The sequence below is a fragment of the Coturnix japonica genome, chromosome 1 (assembly GCF_001577835.2).
Source record: "Coturnix japonica isolate 7356 chromosome 1, Coturnix japonica 2.1, whole genome shotgun sequence".
Taxonomy (NCBI): Eukaryota; Metazoa; Chordata; class Aves; order Galliformes; family Phasianidae; genus Coturnix; species Coturnix japonica.
In genome coordinates, this window is record NC_029516.1 from 168,725,235 (window position 1) to 168,747,400 (window position 22,166).

Below are 22,166 nucleotides of genomic sequence, written 5' to 3' on the forward strand. Positions count from 1 at the left end.
CCTTTCTAATGGCTACTTCATGTAGTAGAAAACAAAGGGTGAACTGATGTTCTACAAAAGCCTCTGGATGTGGAGTGCTGGAGTGCTGAGGTGCTCTTTTCTTCTTTCAGACACTGCTCTTACCACAGGAAGCAGAAGATGCTCACCTGTGGAAGTCCTGGTTTAGAGACACAGTAAGTTATCAGCCAGAAGTCTTCAATACTGGCTGCTGGGAGAGGTCTGTCAGCAAAGCAGCCAATAGAACGGCCACTATGAGCAGCAAACAAACCCTGTTACAAAATCAATCTGATATCTGAAACAGGCCCTTCAACCCTTCCCTCCCAAATAAAGGGGTACCATTTTATGCTTGATTTTTCATTATTCCATCCCCCACCACTGAGGATCATTCTCAGTTTATCCGCATGCACCAAGCGTTCCCATCCACAATACACTACAGATGGCAGCCACAGCCACACATGGTCGTAAACAGCCAGACCGCACTGCAGCTTCCAAAAGGCAAGTGCCACAGAAACATGGAGACACGACACAGGATTAGGCTTCAGAAGCTGCTGGAGTCTCTGTGGCTGGCACCCCTGGAGCCAGGAACTCGGAATGAATGGATCCCTCAGTGTTTTATAGTCATTAGGTGCATTTCTGAAATCGGTACTTCTATTGCTTCAGCTGCGCTAATTGAGCACAATGCGCAACGCTGCCGAACGGCAGATTTAACAGCCTTATAAAGGAATCACGAATGTTGATTTCTTTTTTTCTTACTAAAGAAAAAACCGAATTGGGAGAAGAAAGAGACACACAAAGAAAAAAGCACACTGGTCTGACTTGTCACTGAACGAAACAGAGAGCTGGCACGTTTCCACAGCTGCTCTGTAAGTGTTGTTTTATTGGCCCGAGACTGTTAATAAATATATTGTAAATGAACTTACACTTGCTTGGGTGGATATAAAGGAACAATTGTATGGCTGTTCTCACAGTGTTTACAATTTACTCTCATTCTTCACTTTTCTGTCCTAGTCACGCTGTTTCCTACACCAGTCCATCGTAGTAACTGACATTTATTTGGCCCATAAATTACCCTAATGCAGTTTAGTGCTCTTTCATAAATTTTACAAACACACAATGCTTACAGAACACGGACTTGTATTAATTAAAACCATGACTACACAAATCTAACATTTCCTTCAACATTTTTACTTACTGATGATTCCGAAAAACACACAGTCAGACAAAGGCTTTCTCTGCTCTCCCTAGTCATGTTTTAAAAGCTTATGTATACATACAATGTATATTTTCTATCTTATTACCAACATTCCACAGCTGATAATACACAAATCCTGACAGAAAAGTGACCATTTTCCAAGCTTGTGGTATGTCCTGCTCTAAATGAGACCTTCTTATTAACATAAATGTAATTAACTTGTAGCAATCTCCTCTTTCAACTTTGCTACTACAAGATTTTCATTATTAATTTTTGTTGTTACAAACAGCTTTAGCTCTTTCTAACATTAGCTATTAGAAATCATTGAGAAAACTAACTGAACTTTTATTATAAATGCTACTTTGGGAAAGGGATTGCCTCTAGCAGGAGCTAAAATACTTTGAGGTACACACTGGCAAGTAAGCAAGAAACTAATTAAATCTGATAGGTTTGATCATTATTATCTCCCCAGTTTTAGTTTTAAAAGGGGAAAACAGCTGTTGAAGAGTTTGCTGTTCCATCAGTGGCCTAGAAATACTCATTAAAGTAGTTTACACGAAAACATGCATATGGAAAGAATGTATACGATAATGCATACACAATATGCATTTAAAATGATGTGTAACCATATTCAACATATTTGAGATGGATAGGAGGTGAGAGCACAGTCTCAGGTTGCACAGGAGTGGTTTATATTGGACATAGGAAGAATTGCTTCATGGAGAGGGTTGTCAGGCATTGGAGTGGGCTGCCCAGGACAGTGGTGGAGTCCCCATCCCTGAAGAGATATATGGATGTGCCAGAAAGGGACATGGTTTAGAGACAGGACTCGGCAGGTATCTCAGAATATTCTATGATTCTATGATTCTGTGTTTGGACTCAGTGATCCTGACAGTCTTTTACAACCTCGACTAGTCTATGATTCCTCTTTCCACAGCAAACGCATTGCACCAATTCATGAGAACAATTTCAGGTGCTACACACCCTGCCCTGGACAATCTGCCTCCTTCATGTCAGGACCCCAAGCCCACCACACATAAAGCAACATGACCAGCAACCAGGATATACCCCAGGACAGCTTAGACAAGCCATACCACCTGACACAGCAAGGCAGCCATCAGCTGCACAGACTTGTGGCTCAATTTGCCCTGCTCGATCGCTCCCCATGGCAGCAATAGGAGGTCTGCACGTATGCAGACTTGTACAAATACTTTCTAATCAAATACAGAAGGAAGCATTGCTCACAGGCACATATAAACTCTACAGGGGCATTTTAATCTGACATGACATCTTTGTGAACAATTTAAGCTAACACAGCAGCACTTATGCCACAGTAAAATCTTAGAGATATGATAAATAATTTACAAAAGCAGCGCAGTAACTACCAGTGTTTGTTTTCACAGTGCTCTTTATTAAACCAAATCACTAGGATTAAAGCTACTACAACAAAAACTGGAGACAGACATGAGTGGGTTGACAACTTTTTTGTTTGTTTAAACCAGCCTTACTGAGGAGACGCAAGTTAAATATGACCAGAAATATATTTGTCATAATACAGTTTCGATCCTCAAATATCTGGAACCAATTAACTTGGGAAAGTTTCAAAAGGGCCACCCAGTAATAAACACAAAATAATTTGTGTCTGCTGTCTTGTTTGCGATAATTTTTTTTATTGCTACCTCAGTTTCAGATGTCAGGGTAATGACTTCCACATTCTGATTAAAATGTGGATTGAATCCATATGGAAAAGATGCTCAAAGCCATCAGAATCAAAAGAACTCCCTTACATCTCACTTCCTATACGGTAAAGTCCATAAAGCCCAACATTTTCACTGTTCTGGTTTCAAATGAGAGACGTGCTTAATACTATCAAAAGAATCCGGTGAGCAATAGAATACGTCTATAACTTCAACAAAAAATAACATTAATTGATGGAAACTGAAAGTCCTCAACAAAAATACTACTTTAAACCACTGAGTGATGTAACAGTCTTAAGTACTTAAATGATTTCATTAGCTGCTACAAATATTTAGGGAACACTTACTATTACAATTGAATAATGCTCTACACTTCCAAATATTCACATCAAACATACCACATACGGTGTGTTTTTCTCTCTAATCTGCTGAGAAATCTCCTGTGATTCAAAAGCACTTTAAAATGAAGCTATTCCCTCCCTCCTTCAGCCATCTTCCTTCCCGTTCCTCCAGCCTGAAATCAGAAATACACCTCCTGAAGGCTTACTTCTAACTAGATAATAAACACAAAAAAATTATAAATAGAAAGACTAATTGCATTTATGGTTCTCTACAACCCTCCCAGTACTTCTTTATATTTCTTATTTTTTATTTCTGCCATTTTACTTCTCGGAAAGGGTAGTCAGGCATTGGAATGCACTGCCCAGGGAGGTGGTGGAGTCACTGACCATGGGAGTGTTCAAGAAACGCTTGGATGTGGTGCTGAGGAATATGATTTAGCTGGGAAGTATTGGTGATGGTTGGACTGGATGATCTTCTAGGTCTTTTCCAACCTTGATAATTCTGTGATTCTGTGATTCTGTTTATGCCTACAATTTTTATTGCAATTAATGGGGCGTTTCAATTAGTGTGGAGGAAAGGTGAAGAGATCTGCTTTGTTCTTTGCTCAGAGATATCGTTTAGCAGAAGGCTGTTAGAGTTAGGGTACTATGGCTGTGGTTGGACTTGATGATCTTCAAGGTCTTTTCCAACCTGGATAATTCTATGATTCTATGATTCTTGGACTTGAGTCAGACTCAGTGATCCATATGGGTCCTTTAGAACTTGGGATATTCTAAAGTTCCTTACAGTAAGGTAGAAAAGAAGTACAGTATCGGTATTAGGAAGAGTGACTAACTGCATTGCTAAAACGCTCCATCATCTGAATGGATCAGAACAGACATCTCAGGGCAAATAACCTTGGTTGAAGACTTTCCACTATCTATGGAGGGAAGCCACCAAGAGTGCTGCAAATGCTGCAGAGCTTCCCTACCTCTTCCCTTACTGCTTGATTCAAGACGCTGAGTTGTTCTGCACAGGGGAAAAAATGATTAAGCATAGAGAAGAGCCTGCTTATTTCTCTTCTATTACTTGATGCACAGACAGCTAGGCCTGTGAAAAGCAAACACACAAAGAAGGGGCTAGGTCCCAAGATGCAGCAGGAAGGCGAGCAGCATGCTTCAGACAGCTCCTCGCAGACTACTCGAGGTCTAATGGGTTAATTAGCTAATGAGGTGGAAAATTTCCCAAGTTACACACACTGAAAGACTCCTTACTGCTGCTGGGGTGGAAGAAGGCCAAGATTCCCTCCACCAAAGGCACAGGAACTCCTCGAGCTCTCACTCCAAAGGCAGGAGCAGCACAACCTGCAGCACACCCAGCAACACACAAAAACATTTTCTAATGACAACCAGTAATAAAAGCCTGAAAAACATCCTCCCTGCTACATGCTTCAGCAAACTACAGGACAGAAACTCTCAAACAACATTCAACGTCCATTCCTAATGGAAATGAAGCTTCCAGCATATAAAACCTCCTCAAGTTATAGGATGTTATAGAGTTCCTCAGCTTAGCTCTGCAGTGTGTGCACACCGGCTGGTTTGAACACCTCATAATTTTATTTGGCAGCCTTTACTTCTTGCATGATGAATAAATCACCCATCACCACTCACCCTCTCCAATACAGTTTCACATTCCTGTCCCCTATTCCTCCTTACTCACTTCCCCCAGGCTCAGCTCCCAGTTTACTCCTCCACTTACATGTGTTCTTCAACACCTTTGCATCTTTATTTTTCAACCGGGTGCTTTCCCTACTACTATTACACTTTAAAGAAGACCAGAACTGCAGACAGTTGTAAACCTGTCAGCACACCCATGACTTACACAGTGGCATGATAATGATTTTTCTGTTTTATCCTTCATTCATTTCAAAATAATCTTTAATACTAAATTGGGAGAAGGGGGAGATTAATAACTACCAAGTGTTGAACTGACTTTTTCCATCATAATTTGAGTCCCTCTGAGTGGTAATTCAGTCCAACATGGTGCATTGCTGGATCTTTGTCAAGAGCACAGTATCACAAGAGCCTTCTGCAGGGCTCCACCACCAGCTCTCATTTCCACAGCCCCATATAAATTACAAACAGTAAAACGCCTCTCTTCTCACTTTGTTATTTTCACGAATGCTCTGGAAATGAAGAATCTGTGTTCTTCTCTGTTTCTGAGTACTTAGTAACTGCATAATTCTCATCCTTGTAGTGCCAATTGGAAATCCTGTGGTAGAATTCAAAGAACTAAAAGGGGAGGCAGAAAGCATGGTCCTGTGCTTTCAAGCTCAGCATAAAGCCAAATGCTTTTGTTCTCACCTTCTCTGCATTTGTTATTTACCTGCAAAACAGAAATATCTCATCAGTTTTTCAGTCTTGGTGTTCTGTTGCTGAATAGTTGTTCTCCATTTTGGGATCAATCCACTCTTCCCATTTTCTTCAGCTCTTACGCCTTTTTAGATTACTACAGAATAAAAATCCATCCATATTTAGAAATCTGAAGTCCTGTTTGCTTTTTATTATTATATGATTTTTTTATATCTTCATGCTAAGTTCTACACCTCAAGATTCTGAATGAACAGGAGGACAACCCTTAATGGCACAGTCTGCAGTACACTTTCACATCCAACACAGGATGTTGCTATTGATTTCATTGCGTACCTCAGGATTTTTACCTCTGCAGACACCTGGGACAGAGGCCATGTTTCCAAAGTACTGCACCAGACTTTGAGAGCACTTTGCATCTTGACCCCATGTGTGGAACAGAAGGGTCACTGCAGCCTCCCCCCAGGCTCACATTGAAGGGGGAATAAAAAGAAACCTGAGCACAGAGGCAACAAGTCAAGCAGACTGCTCTGCAACTCTAAGCAAGTAATTACCAACATCAGGTCTGCAATTTGTATGGCAGGCCTGATCTTTAGTGCAGACAGGAGACAGCAGTGAGGCACATCACTAAGCCTAAAGCAGTTTCGTGTTCCTATGGTGTTTATCATTAAGAAAAACATGCAAAAATCTCTGCATTTTTTGAGATAAACACAAAAAAAAGCACAACATTCTTTACTCTTTTTCCTCATTCTTATCACCAGTTTCCTTGCTCTGCCATCACATGTCATCTCAGAAAACTGATAGGCTTCCCTTTCTGCTCATCACCTGTCCCACTACTTACAAATCCAACACAAAACGTGAGGGTAAGGAGCAGGGTGCATGGCTGCCCGCTCCGTGCAGTGACACTCTGTACAGGACACCGTGCTATTTACAGCCTTCCTGTTTCCACGATCTCAGATTACACTCTCACCAGGCTGCATCTTTCTGGGACTCACAGGTGGTTTCACCCAATAAAATTACTACTTGAGATCTGAACACGGCCTTCTAGACCATCATATGTGCTAACCAAACATTTGTCACTTTATTCTCAATTCCCAGCCCAACTATATTTCAGAAGACCAAAAAATGACATGCAGGCTGTCAGTGTTCTTATGCTTTAATGAAATGTATTTCCCCTCACTGCTCTCTTTATTAATCTGGTAGACATTAAATGAGTTCTATAGGAATTCCAAGAGTTTCCTGTTTGTTTGGTTGGGTTTGTTTGTTTTTTGGGGCGGTCCTCAAAAATCTTCATTAGCACCATGCAAATATCTGTTTTAAAGTCAGTAAAGTAGAATTGGTTGGGCTGAAGGGAGAAACAATAGCCATGCATTGCAGCCCAAAAGAGGTGTGTGAACTTGTAGCTGAATTCAGGTATACTTGTAGCACGGGACACAGATGTACATATTGTTGTTAATTTGGGATACATGATGACCCATTATCTGAAAATATTAAAAATGTAAACATGAAAATAAGTGCGTTTCATTGCTAACAGTTCCTCTGGTGTGAGGACCTCACTTAACCTCAAATAACTTATGTACTTGTGGTAAAGAATCCTAGATTATCCCAAGGTGAAAGGGACCCACAATCAAGTCCTAGCTCCACAAAGGAATAACTGGAAAATCAAATGCTATGTTTGTGAGTGTTGTCCAAATATTCCTTGAGCTCTAGATGATGCTCACCCTAGAGATCACTATGTTCTGGTCTCTCCTAACTCAGTGACAAAACTCCTCTCCTGGCAGTTTCACAGTACTCTTCCAACACTCTTCTGCTTTCTGTTAGCAGCAAATTTGAAAACCTTTCATTACAAAGACTGAAGGTTTCCCATTTCAGACCTGTATTTGAGGCTTCTTCCAAATCCCCCTTCCATACAAGAGGGGATACCAGTGATTGCAAACCAGTGGGACTGCCTTCACTTGTTACTTAAGCTGCACACTGCAACAATTCCATTCACTGAAATTCCAAACATAGTCTTACAATCCTATTAGTTTGTCACACATTCTTTGAGTACAATGCACAGCCTATGTTACAAACAGACTAGAATTCAGAAAGAAAAATTACAGATTTTTACCCATGAGTTGAATCCCAAATCTCAGAGACCAGTGAGAGGCATGACTCCGGAACTTATCAAAACAGAAATATCTCCAACCCCCAGAATGTTCAGATTCATAAATGTAATATGAACAGTCATGTAATTCATCAAAAATCTTATAAAGATTTTCTAATTTGAGGGGAACAGGGACATATCTGAGAGCTTTGTTGTTTATGAGCACAGCAAAGGTCTTCATTGCTGAATTCCCATTATCTTTAGTTTTGCCTACGACCGCTGTCTCACTGTGATGCTCAAGCATAGAATCATAGAATTGCTCAGGTTGGAAAAGACCTTAAAGATCATCAAGTCCAACCACAGCCTGACCATACTACTCTAACTCTAACAGTACTCCACTAAACCATGTCCTTGAGTACCACATCCAAACGGTTGTTAAACACCTTCAAGGATGGTGACTCAACCACCTCCCAAATATTGGCATTATCAATCAGTTCCCATATCAAAGTTCAGGACATCCATTCCAACACAAAATGGTCTATGTTGCCCATCCAAGTAATGGCTTGGGACTCCAGGAGGTACTCCATACTGTTTAATGTGCTCAAGGATCACCCTCAGGTCCTCATTAGGCTCAGAATATGATGTGGTGAGCATCAGGGTTTAAACATAAAGGAAATAGTTATTTAAGAAAACATTTTCTGGATGGCAGACAGCTTCAGTGTGTTAATAGAAGCCCAGCACCAAAGATATCTGTGTAGTTTTATATGGGAGAGAGAATGATCATAATTGGTAAAGCTCCAGCTAGCTAATAAATCACCCCTACATGTGCATGTGTCAGAAATCAGGGAAAGATGTATATTTGTGTTCAAAAATAGACTTTTTTCTCTAAATAACCACCTAAAATATTTAACATTTCCAACTATTCAGAGCCCAGAATTGTTCATAAAGTGTTTGCAAACAGCTAGTGGGAGGTACACTTTTACACACACATCAAGTGTGCATTTCCAGTACAACTTTACACGTGTTCTTTGGAAGGTTTTGCAACCTGACTGATGTTTCTGACTGATGAAAGGTAACCTGAAAAAAACCTTTCAATCAACACATGTTTCAACACCACATATCAAATTATTTACATAAAGTGTTGCAAATAAGAGCTTTGCCTCAGGAACAGTATATGCTAACCTGAACAAAAGAAACTGAAGCTACCAATTGTGTAACTGAAGGTTAATTAACAAATTGTTTCGTACAATTGCAAGCATAAAATGAAAAGGTTTACTATTAGCAAAGCATTCAAACATAAAAATGTATTAGGGTTTATTTTGTAGATAGGGGACAGCTAAACAAACTCCACACATTTACGAGTTAGGAAAATCAATCTAACACAGAATCAATGGAACTAATGCTGATTCTGTTCCTCATTACATGGGTTACTTTGGATATCCTTAACAAAGCTCACAGTAGTTGAACGTGTGCCAGTTCATAGATGAAAAAAAGTACTATCCATCTAACATAAATACGTGAAGAAATATAAGTATATATAAATGTAAGTAGCATTTTATACCCCTTTCCCAATTCCCACTTCAGATTATTCTTCTCCCTGAAAATACAGGGAGAATCCAATGCTGGAAATATTGGGAGAATGTCCCAAATACAAAATCCAAACTTATTTGAATGAAGTCTGCAAATATCTCCTACGATCCTCACAGCTAACTACTGGACACAAGAAGAAGAGCAGCTACCAAAGCATTTTATTTCTTTCAAGCCAATGGAAATAAATTACTGAACCATACAGAAACTGCTTAGGAAACCACAGCACTCAAATACAGGAACACAGAAGACTAGCTGCTGAAGTCCAGCCCAAATTTTCAGGTGCTGCAGGATGTGGAAGTAACTGTATTAAACTAACCTCAAATGATGCAGCTCCTCTGAAAGAACCCAATTTACTGTAATGTTGCAGTAAAATACCATCACTGCTGCACCACTGAAATTTCCATAGTGATTAATGTTCATAGAATCATTTGAGTTGGAAGGGACCTCCAGAGATCATTCACCAGTCCAACTCCACTGCAATGAACACAATGAACAGGGACACCTACAGCTCCATTCGGTGCTCAGATTAACCAGTCTCACATTGGATGTCCCCAGGCATGGGGCATCCACCACCCCGCTGTGCAAACTGGCCCGGTGCTTCACTACCCACACCATAAAAATATTCCCCGATACCCAATCTAAATGTCCCCTCTTTTAGTTTAGTTTCCCCTTGTTCTGCCACACCAGACCTGGTTACAGAGGCTGTCCCCTTCTTTCTCACAGCCCACCTTTAGATATTGGCACTGACATTCTCACTGTTCCAAAGTATGGAAAGTATAGAAATGACAGGGGAGGAGATTTGGGAAGCATCCTTCTTCCACATTCATCCCATTTTTTCCTGTAATCATTTTATTTACGTTGTCCCCCAAAGGCAGAACAGCCTCAAAGAGAAGACATTTATTGGAAAGTTTCACATGTGGACAGGGCTCAGGCCACGGTGAAATACTGCCTTCAGGAAACCAGGCAGCTTTAGACCTAGCTGAAATAAATTTTATACTGTCTTCAGTTTCCCCCACATTTACTAGATGTAGTTCGATCCTTCAGAATTACTTCCTTCTGCTTTACCAAAAATGATCATAATTCTACATTTTCTGCAAGTTTTTCCTCATGAGAGAAGTTTCCAGAAGGGATTTTTTCCTTACACTTTTCCAACACCAATATTGTTTTCAAGCCGAGCTGTCTTCCATCCAGACTGACATTTACAAGCTGTGCTAGAAGTTGTCCTCCTCCACTTTTCCAACCTTATTAGAGGCATAAGGAGCATATCACCACAGACAAGATTTCAAATGAACCACCTCCCCCTGAATGCCAAACCAATGAGTGTTTACACAATTAAAAAACTTCTCCTCAGCACTGTTTAAAATCTGTGCTCTGCTGTTATGGGATATGTAAAGAACTTAAACCGCCACGTGTTAACATTTGCCAGCTTACACAAGCTGATGGCTATACACCACCACAACCATTGTATCTGATTATAAATAAAGGTAAACATATTTACATACTTCCAGCATTAATAAAACCCCTGGAATCACTTTTATATACATACACAACCAAGCCAAACACTTCTTAATATAGGAAATACCTCAAAAAGTAGGAATGAAAAACTAAAAATAACCATTTCAGATGCTGTGTGTGAAGGTGTGCTTTTTGTTTCATAGCAAAGACACTGCATACAGTGTCTTATATTTACCAATTACTGTTTTTGCATGGAAAATATTTAACACTTTTAGACTAAATTCTTGGCTTTTTTTTCCAACAAAACACCAACTGGCACACATACTTCAGCACTAAAAGCATGCAGCCTTTATTTTTGTGCTGACACTGCTGCTGTAATTATTGTCATCCTATAAATGACATCAGGAACAACATCACACCAGAAGGGGCAGTAATAGGGTAAGAGTGGACATCGGTAATTAAGAGTGCAAAGGATTTAATTCTGAATGAATCACTTGGAACACAGAGCAATAGTTAAATCTATAGTGATTAATCCGTAATGAGACACACTCATTCCATCAGGCAGTTTTATGGCAAGTCTAATGCCTAAAAAACAAATGTTTCATACATATATTCACAAATGAGCTGGATAAGTTTATACTTACGTAAACTGCAGCCCTCTTAGAAATCTTTTCATTCTGTGTATTTTGAACACAGAATTAAAGTTTTCTTTTTCACAAGATGAAATCAGAATGCCAAGTCTCCCGAGCTGTCATAACACTTGAGCAGCTCCAGAAACAGCTTGACGGCAGTCACCATCATCAACACAGTAATAGGAGATTTGAAGTAGAAGTGCCAAAACCTCAAAAATTAAGATTCCAAAATGTGCAACATTAAAACTTCCCAGTTTTGTTAAAAAGCCATAGGGAGAGAAACAGTTATAGTCTTGAGCACGCAGTGAGAGGTTGTGCTGCAGGTCCAGAACTGCTTCAAGTCAGGTCATCCCCAAAAGCACACATGTCTCTGCACATCTCCTCTGTATTCCAGCAAGAGGAACTGGTTAAATGGTGTGTGTTCCTAGTAAGCATATGACCTAAAAAAGGGTAATTTACAAGGCTCCCCAACATTTCTGAATTCACAGCAAACCCAGCTCAAGGACACATTCCCTGCTTCACTATGTCTCAGCCTGTCATTCAGGTTGGATATTAATCATAGAATCTGCCTTCTTAGTCCACCTTCTTGGTCTATCAAACCCTTGCCTACAGCAATACTAAAAATCAGAGATGTTGTTCACACTAGAGATGGGTGTCCAAATCTCTTTGTAACCCAAAGTCAAACATTCCTTTAACTTCAGTTACCAGCTAGCAAAAAGTCAGCAACCTTTAACAAATCCAATACAAATTTTTTTAACGTGCTATAAAAAAGTCTCACTTAGCAGAGAAGTTTCAAAAGTGATTTATAATTCTGACACTTCTGGTAATTCTAGGAAGTCAAGACAAGTAGCTGCTCACTGGAAATGATCACATTTAAGGAGCGTCACATTCAGTATTGCATCCAGTGCCTAACAAGATACACAGGAATGTTTAAAAATGCAAAGCAGCTTTGCATAGAAAGCAAGAGACAAAGAATTAAATGTTTGCTCTGAAGCTTGCCAAACATCCTGCGCTGAAGTGATGGATGAGGTTTCCTGAGGCTAAGATGCCAAAGCCAATTAGCCATGTAAATGCACAAGAACGCCAGCTGCCAGGATCTAACTTTATTACAGTATTACTTAAAAGTGAAGACATCAGCAATGTTTCAGTTCACACGACTGCTGATCTTAAAACCTGCCTCTTAATAACTTCAAATGGGGGGGAGTGAAAATGACCTTAAGTTGCAACCTTTTAAAATCATCCTCGAGTGCCATCAATTACCCGTAATTTGATTATGTGAAGTATTCTGTTAATCAAATCACTCTACATTATGCTCTATTTAAAAGAAAGTAAGACTGCAGCTTATTCCTCTTCGCATGACTTTTCACGTAAAGTTTATATTTAAAAGTAGCAATTTATTTCAGTATTGCCTGTTTCAGTTGCCAAACTGCCCATCCCACAGAACATGATATGTGTAAAGTATATAGCTTACTCATTTACGGCATCTATTTCTGAATTCCAAAATACAATTTTTGGAAAATGTTTTGAGCATTTATCGACCAGAATAAAACATGCCTAAGTCTTTGATTATTTGAAAACATCTGCGTTTAATTTCTAAGCAAGGAGCTTGGGAATGTAGATCATACAACACACTTCTCTGCACAGTCACCAGAATCAACCCCAGGATTCTGTGAAAGGGTAAAGCTTTACTTCTGCTTAGGTGGAACAGATCTGAACGTTATTGTCAGACACTGAAGAGCACCCGTTTCTTCTGAATAACTTCCATATTCCTTCAAAATACCCTTTCTTTACTGTCCCACTGAGGGTAAAAACAACATCATTTCTTGATGCACACTTTGGGGATGCTGACACAATAGAGGAAGCACGACAAGATGAAAACAAGAGTACACAACTGGAACCTACAGAACGAGTGTCAGGTGAGTTCCATTCGAGTATGTCCTCTGTGAAAAAGACTGAAGTTCTTTTTCTATCTCCTTTTTCCAGCAAGACCCAAGCACTGAAGAAACAGAAGCTAAGGAAGAGGTTTTCTGACTAAACCGAGATGACAGAACAGCAGAAAAATGCTATTCCACAACAGGTCTCACCAACAAAGAGCACATGGCCTGACACAAGATGATGTTGAGATCTAACTTGATACCAGAGGAGACTTGTTTCTTGTTAGTGTTTATTTTTTGAATGTCTGTTGGAAGTTAAGTCATAACCCCTTATCAACTAGAGCTAGCAGCATGTCATCCTGGAGATGGTCACAGTCAGACTTGAAGGGGCTCTGAGCAACTTGATGGAGCTGTAGGTGTTCATAACAGGGAAGCTGGACCAGATGACCTTTGGGGGTCTCTTCCAACTCAAACAATTCTATGATTACCTGAGGCCACTATCTCCTTACCTGTGTAACAGTAAAAATTTTGCCATGAGTGCACAAGAAGTCTTTCCAGACAACACTAAATGCTGCCTCTGCTCCTCACTTACCCAGGCAATGACAGACCTGTCCTCACTGGGAGAACAACCCCAACATCAGGGGGTTGTGCTCTGCCAGGCAGGGATGATTTTACAAGTGAGAGATCCACCTCGGGGTAACTTCCAATGAGTAAAAGCAGACAGCTTCCCTGCAAGAACTCCAAGTGGAATTTTTCCTATAAGTCAACCAGAAGCACACTATAAAGTTCTAATACTTTTCTATCAATATCTTATAAGATAGAGAAAAATAATGACAAAAAGTATAACATAGTAGCTTTTTTTTTTCTTTTTTTTTTTTTTTCTGTAAGGAACTAAGCAATCATTCTATTTACACTACCAAACTATCAGCTCAAAAGCTAATAATGCAAGGAATGAAAGGAATATCTAGCCTGAACAACATTAAAGAATAAATACATATGGTCTTATCCAGCTGCTGCTGTAACCAAAGCCACTGTCACCCATAAAGAGGGACACAAATAACAGCAACAAATCACAGAAGAGGTGGTGGCAGGAGGGCAGTGAGACTTCACAGAACCAACTGTCTCAAGCATTTACTCGGAGTGTTTTCGGTTATGGAGATTACTTTGGAAACATTAGAAAACTTAAGGAAAATAAAATATAATAATAATAATCAGATATTCCTTTTTTCATTGTTATCCAAAAAGACACCCCATCATTCTTTGTTTAACAGTATCGCAAAGAATAGCATGGAAATACACAAGCAAATTCTAATTATTTAAAAGAGAAGGGAATAGTGGTAAAAATTGACCTTCCTGGAACCTATCATTGCTAAAAACCCTAAAATATTTATCTGGTAGAAGTAAATCCAGCTGTCCTTCTCTCTACGCTGACTCCATCTTTTGAATAAAACTGCACCATTCCCAATGGAAAAGAAAAAGACTTGGTGGCTTGTTTATAAAACGTCGATTTATAAGTTGACACAGAAACCGTATAAACTGTAACAAACCCCAACGGTCTGTCAAAACAAATGAGGTTACTAAAATACCCATTTTCTCATAGTTTTATCAATGAAAATGTCATAATCGGTACCTTATTTTATTTTAAGGGATATTTCTGAATTGGTACATAACAGCGTTGGCTGGTAGTTTCTTAAAAGAGAAACAAGGTATACAACGTGACAGAAATGGTATTTTATAGCCAAATAGCACGTTACTCAAGTAAAAAAGCCTTCAATCTGTATTTTCATAGGAGCGTATACTTAATTACAACAGGCACGAGGTATTTCTTGAAACACTCATAACAACTCAAATGCATTTGCAAGTTTGTACAAAAAGCATGTGATAAAGTGGTGAGAAAAATCACTCAGGAATGTTCAGCGTCAAAGTATTCACTGCGTGCCAGTAACTTCCTTTACAATATTACCACTTTGCCTTCAGCAAAAACTTGAAACTCCAGGCTCAGCACAGCACAGCTTCCAATTGGATTTCTGCTGTTGCTGCTTCTCTTGTCATAGCAAATCTTGCCCCTTTTTCTTTCATCCCTGCACACACCACCCCCACAAGGCACGAAACAATAACAAACTTAGTGTGTATGAAAAGTGATACTGGAAGGGTCTTGGCCTCAAACATTTGAACCATGCTTTATATTCCATTATATTCCTGTCAAGTTCTGTTTGTTGCTGCAGTGTACCATACATCTTAAACTAGATTAGTGGTTTTGATGTTTTAAATATTGCGAAGCATGAAGATTTAACAGCATTCTGAATCGCTATGACTTCCATCCTGTAAGAAAGCATACAAGTGTCTAGAATTAAAGCTGTGACTGAAGAACCCTGGATACTCATTTCTCCATTAGAACTGGAAAGATTTCTTTTTGAATCTGTGCTTCAGCATTTTGTCTGCTCCTAGATCAAGTATCTCAAGCCCAGTACTTGTCCTTCGTATTGCTTGGCTGGAATAAACAAAGGTTCTGCCAAAATGAAGCCAGATTTAGACCAGTTACGTAACTTAAAAACAATTCAACCCTGATACTGCTTGGACTACTTTAAAAGTGCAAGAAACCAAACTCAGTTATAGTATTATGCTCTCTCACATACTGAAACAGAGCATCACCCACCCACTCAAGTGCTTTCAACCAATTTGTTTGATTCGGTATTTGTTTAATGTGAACAACATTTTTTTTTTATTAGCTTTGGGTACTTCCAAACTGGACTCAAAATACCAATGAAACAGTATTTTTATGAAAGTAGACACAAGGAAAGGAAAGAGTTTGTTTGCTTTGAAAAACAGTAACACAGTAAGCAAGATCTCAACTTCAGCAGCAGCCCCCAAATTTTCCAACAACACAAGTTCAAAATGTACAAAACACTGAAGGATTTCCCTTGTTGTACTCCCGATTGTTTTCTCAGCAATTCTCCTTATTCAGATCTACCTCTAACACTAGTATTTCTCTTCATCAATACCTAGCTCTAATGAGCAATCTGTTTTACATTGCACCTAAGAAGATGTACTCTTCCTCCTAACCTCTGATAGGAAAACATTCTTTTTTCTTACTATTGATGGCACATGTGGCTGTACATTTCTTCCCTTAGCACATCATCTCTTCCCTGCTATATGAGCTCCTGTTAAAATACTTCTTCACTGACAGATGCACAGACGAGCGAACATCAGAACAGCAGAATGTAACATGGACTAGCAATGTTTCTGCGTTAAATTCATCCACATGTAAATGCTGACAACAATTTCTCCAGCTGCCATACCCAGGAAACCAACAACAGTGCCTTTTTTTTCCACTCATTCTGGACTCTTGCTAAATTTCTCCTTGTGTTGATTGCAGCAAAATTCATCACTTCCCTTTCCTGCATAGCTATCATTTTCTTTATCATCCGCTCTCTGCATGTAGAACAAATTAACTTCTCCCACTGCCTTCTCATCCAATTGCCATTACAGCAGCCTAGCTTCAATTCCTTCATGACTCTTACAATTAAGAGTTCTAATATCTCATCTTTAGATTGCGCTTTTTTGTCTCTTCTTCTTCTTTCTCATCTTATTTTTCAAAACCATATTTTTTTTACCACTCCCTAATGCCTGCCTCTATGACTGGGAGTGATTCCTATACTAATTCCTCTCATTACACTTGAGAACAAGTCCCCCACATTACCACACTGCCTTCTGCATCCAGCTGCTTCATCTCATGTTTGAACTTTGCATTGTTTAACCTGTGACCCCAAAGAACAACTTGTTAACGTTAACATTTCCCATTCTGTAAGTACAACACCATACATGACATTAAACAAGGCTAAGTGCTGGGTCCTGCACGTGGGTCAAAACAACTCCATGTAACGATATCAGCTTAGGGAAGAGTGGCTGGAAAGCTGTCTAACAGAAGGGGATCTGGGGGTGTTACTTGACAGCAGGCTGAACATGAAACAGCAGCATGCCCAGGTGCAAGAAGGTGAATGGCATCCTGGCTTGTATCAGAACTAGTGTGGCCAGTAGGGCTGAGGAGGGACAGTCCACCCCCCGTACTCAGCTCCTGTGACACTGCACCTCAAGCCCCACTGACAGGAAGATACTGAGTTGAGAATATAAGAGAAGAGCAACAAAAAGCTGGTGAAGGGACTGGAAAATGAGAGTTACAAGGAGTGGCTGATGGAACTTTGGTTGTTTAGTTTGGAGAAAAGGAGACTAAGAAGAGTCTTCATCACTCTCTAGAACTACCTGAAGGGAGGTTGTGGTGAGGTGTCAGTCTCTTTACTCAGGTGACAAGGGACAGGAGGGGAGGAAACAGCCTCACATCACAACCAAGTTAGGTTTAGATTGGACACCAACAAGAATTTATTTATGGAGAGGGTAGTCTGGCGTGGTTTAGTAATGGGACTCTAGGTCAGACTGATGGATGCACTTGATGGATGATCTTGAAGGCCTTTTCCAACACAAATGGTTGTATTCAAATAAAGTAGAAATTACAGAACAAGCAAAAGAAGTATTTGACATAATGAGTCACAGTTCGAATTTCAAGTGGAAGAACTTCAATTTCTTTCTGGTAAAAGCAAAAAAAACCTTTTTAAATTTCAGTATATGCTAAGGAGCCTCTTCTCTTGGTAAACATTCCAATGATGATGTTTCAGTTTTCCAGTAATTTGATTTCTCAAACTTTTTATAACAAAACGTCGTAGTCCATGTTAACCTCTTCCTGAATACAGACTTTGTTTCAACACCAAAAAAATCCCTATTTTTTTCTTCAGCTTCAAAGCAACAACTCAAATGTCAAGCTGTTCATCGTCAAGTATGCCATAACTGTTTTGAAATACAAGAACTATAGGTATTAATCATGGGTGCTTATTTATTACTATCATCATCTTTCCCAGATAAAAATAGCTGAAGATATTACATTTCACTTTCCACCTTTTGTTGGAATCTTGGGGTTCCTTTTGATCTCAAATTATCCATGAAGGGCTATCTTATATGTTCCCCACCAATGCATCACTTACAATCTTAGAAATGTCTTGACTTTAACACGTGCAATCCAAAATAGAACTTGAAATTCTCTGTGCTGCTGCGTGGTCCCCAGCACGGACTGCTACTGCAGGTCTGTACTGGGGTATCACAAATGTCAGTTCTAAGACAAGTAACTAGTCAATAATTTCCAAACCCACATTTTCAACCATGTTATGGGTCAGGTATATTAATTTATTACCAAAAAACTTCAGCTGATTTCCAGAAAGCTTGGAGGTTGATTTTAGGTTGCATATTAAGTATTCCCATAAAAATCCAGTCCTTGGGTGTATTGTTCCAATAGATTCAGTCTAGCAGAAAGCTACCTTCAGGAGCTATTTCCATTCAAATTTTCCACAGAGCATATACAATATTAACAAATTACTAAAAAATAAGATGCTAATCATTGATTACATGGTTCTTATGGTTTCTAATGTCATTTTATTGTATAAGCAGTCAGAAAATACAGCCTGGGAGTTTAGGGTCACATAAATCTATAATTACTGGATTACTTACAATTAGTCATGACACTTATTCAGATATTTCTAGTAGTCCAAGATGAGAAATCAATATTGATGTTATTGTTCAGAACAAGCATTCTTCACCCTGCTGCCTTCCACTTCTGAACAGCAGCCATATATACGGCTTTAATATACCTGTGCCCATTTTGCTACTTAAGTTCATCTCTGAGGACAAACAATTGACTATTGCCAATAGAACAGTAAGAACAAATTTCTATTTTGGAAGTCCTAGTATGGGTATAAAAATTCACTGCATCAATAGTCAAGATAATTACTTATAATAAGCAAATAAAACTAATTACAATTACCCCCATCTAACTAGACAAAAGCACACAGGACAAATCACACAGAAAGCTGCAATTACTGGCTAAAAAACATACTTTAGCAAATATGAAACAAAACAATGCAGCGTGTTCAGTTCAAAGGACACCTTAATAGGCCCTGGAGATAGTATTAAGGAATGCAAGAGTCACTTCATGTTCCAGATCCATTTTGCATTCTCATTACCTAACAAGTAGCTTAAGTCATTATGCTCCAGGTCTGAAATGTGGATACTAGCATTAATAAGTGCAGCTTGCCAGTTTTCAGAACATGCTGCAATCTAAAGATAACAAGTATTTTAAAGGCATAGTAAAGTAATGAGTAAATCTTAACCAAGCATATAAAGCTCTCAACCAGAGACAAGCAACACAGGTAGGCAAACATTCACAGTGATTACACAGCTTGCTAACTAGGAAAGAACATCATGATCAAGGGCAATTTATGGGGCAAATCCTTGGCTGTCCAAAGTTCAAACACACGTGACTAAAATAAACCATTATGCTGAACATAACACTCATGGAATCAAACAGCTTCTTTAAAATAGAAATATATTGGTTGACTTTTTCTTTCTAATGCTGTTGAACTGCCCAAGTGAGCTGTTGGTATCACAATTTAAGAGACGAAAACATAGCAATAGCTTTCTCAGAATTGGGACATCCAGAATATTGCTGTTAAGCAAACCTATTTCATCCTTCTCTTGAAGTCTGCTCCCAATGAATGATGACATGACCACCAGCATGTCCTGAAAAAGAAGTTCCTACACAGTTGCTGCTCTTAGTTCAAAGAGAGACTCAAACCTTCCAATATTAAGTTATATAAAGTAGGAATTCAATGCCACGTTAGTGTGTTATTGAGGGTCTGAACATAGAATTAAATTAGTTTCAAAAAAAATGGTTAGTCTCCTTCTCAAATTACAAACAAAGAAAAGGAATCTTAAAGGATAAGGTATGAGCCATCCAGGTCACACAGCTATAGAAGACATAAACAGCAGCTGAAATCAATATAACTCATGGTGAGAACTGAATTATTCTCTTCTGAATTCTGTGAACCCTACTCATGGCGGGCACTGTATGAATACAGAATAAACCAAGAACCAATTCCTGTCTAAAAGAAATTTTTACACACCTGAATTTGAGAGGGAATTCCAATAGAGTTTGTAAATGCATATATTTTTATGGGTAGGATATTTACTTGGTAGCATACTGTAACATCATCTCTTTCTGGAAGTCTTCCAAGAATCCTCAGAATTACAACTGTCACCACCAATGACTTACCAGGACGGAAGAGAAGGTATCGGTGTTATCACTCTGACCTGTGCTGCAAGAAATTGCCTTTGCCTCAGTACTTCTACTAATGAATCTTCAAAGTCTGCATGATTTCCTCAAGGCCCCAGTAAAGTGTAGAATTCTAGGTTGGTTAGATAATTATTTTGGCATAATACAATCATTCCTAAAGTATGGGCATGTGATAAAAGTCCTTATTTAGAAAAAGTTCGTGTACAAAATACAAATTTAGATCAACTTACTACTGCTATTTTTTTCATGAGAAAAAACTAAACTGACACAACCATCTGGTAAATACGTTTGTATGCACAGTATTTGATAGTGGATTCAAAAACAATTGCAAGGATCTCACATATTTTTACCATTTGAATAAAGAATTACTTACTTGATTTGCCATGTAAATTGTGAGGAGACCTCTCCTATAAACAGAAATGATAAAATCAGTGAACAAATTAAACATTTTGTCAATAAAGAAAAGTACCTTAAGCATCTGAACGTCTTATTAAAGAAGAGAGTTTAGTAAGTGGTATATTGACGGGGAATGAATCATTACCATCCTGCCAGGAAACAGATATGAAACCAAATATTCTCACAAAAAGTGTTTTCCACTGAAATGGGCAATGCAGATGCCATAGCACAAAGCAGCATGCCCACCCACTCCAGATGAGAGCTGCAGTACCAACAGTGCCACTGCTTTTCCCTCTACAAACCTTTACCTAGTTTCTTCTTTGTTCCCCTTCTATTGTATGGTGCCACTAGCTGGATATTAAAAACATAAACCTGGGCTCATGCTGCCCCACATTCCCAGAACAAGACCAAAAACTGAGCTCTAGCTACATCGAAGCGAACTGCTGCTGCAGCAGACTGAAACAGAAGTTTCCACAAGGTCCAGCTATCAAAAATGCAGTTGTCTTCTGGAAGCCATTCACCAGCCAGAGAGCTTTAAGTAAGGTTGTGCACTTACAACTACGGATTTGCTTTGCCCTCATTTGTCTTCTCTCTTTGTATTAGCTTTCACAGGCACAATGTCAGCATTTCTTACCTGACTACTGCTATCAGCATCTTGATTTTCAGGATTTTTCTCACTGTTTACAATGCTGCTACACACCAATTCCAAAAACACAACAACACTACGTGTTTAATTGCTAATACAGAAACGGGTTTATAAACCTGAATTCATCTGTCTTCACATGGTTTGGCTTTCTTTGTTTTAATGTGCCAACATGAAAGGTCCAACCCAGGCTTGTAGGTATGTCGCAGTTTGAAGTTTTGAGCACTTGTGTGGTGCTTAACAGAACTGTATGTTCATAAGATAACCTGCAATCACTGCAATGGTACAAGCAAGCAAATCAAAATCACAGGCAGCCAGAAACCCAAATCTAAAGATCTGGTGAAGTTGGGAAACAGAAGAAACAAAAAGATAGTGAATAACATCCACAACTGCTAAAGCAATTAGACTTCCATACTTCATAACAAAGCATCAAAATCCTGCATGCTGATTCTGACCAGGGGGGAGTGAAAAAAGGGATATTTGATGTTTCTTTAGTTGGATGGGGTTCTTTTTCAACTTTTCCTGCACAAGTATAAAAAGCTCAGGATAAACTGAATGTACAAAAGTGTTTGGAAACAGCGTTAACTTTACACATGACAGCTATCCTGTCAACTCAATGCACTTTGAGCCCTTTGGAAAATACCACGAGCAATGTCAACCTGTAGTAACACACTAATCCAAAAGCAGCTTCCCCCTGTGACAGATGCATCATTCAGAGCATAGTGTGTATACTGACA

The 22,166-nt window shown here is 39.1% G+C and overlaps 1 protein-coding gene across 4 annotated transcripts in view; it reads right to left on the reverse strand.

Annotated features, from left to right (window-relative positions):
* TMEM135 (transmembrane protein 135) overlaps nucleotides 1-22,166 on the reverse strand; it is a 147,786-nt gene that overhangs the window by 99,032 nt on the left and 26,588 nt on the right. For 3 of the 4 annotated variants that reach the window (XM_015852397.2, XM_015852396.2, XM_015852398.2), the window contains one exon: nucleotides 20,764-20,797. The exons of the other annotated variant lie outside the window; for it this stretch is intronic. In XM_015852397.2, the coding sequence (XP_015707883.1) occupies nucleotides 20,764-20,797 (34 nt within the window). The remainder of the gene's footprint in view (nucleotides 1-20,763; nucleotides 20,798-22,166) is intronic. 4 annotated transcript variants of the gene reach the window in all.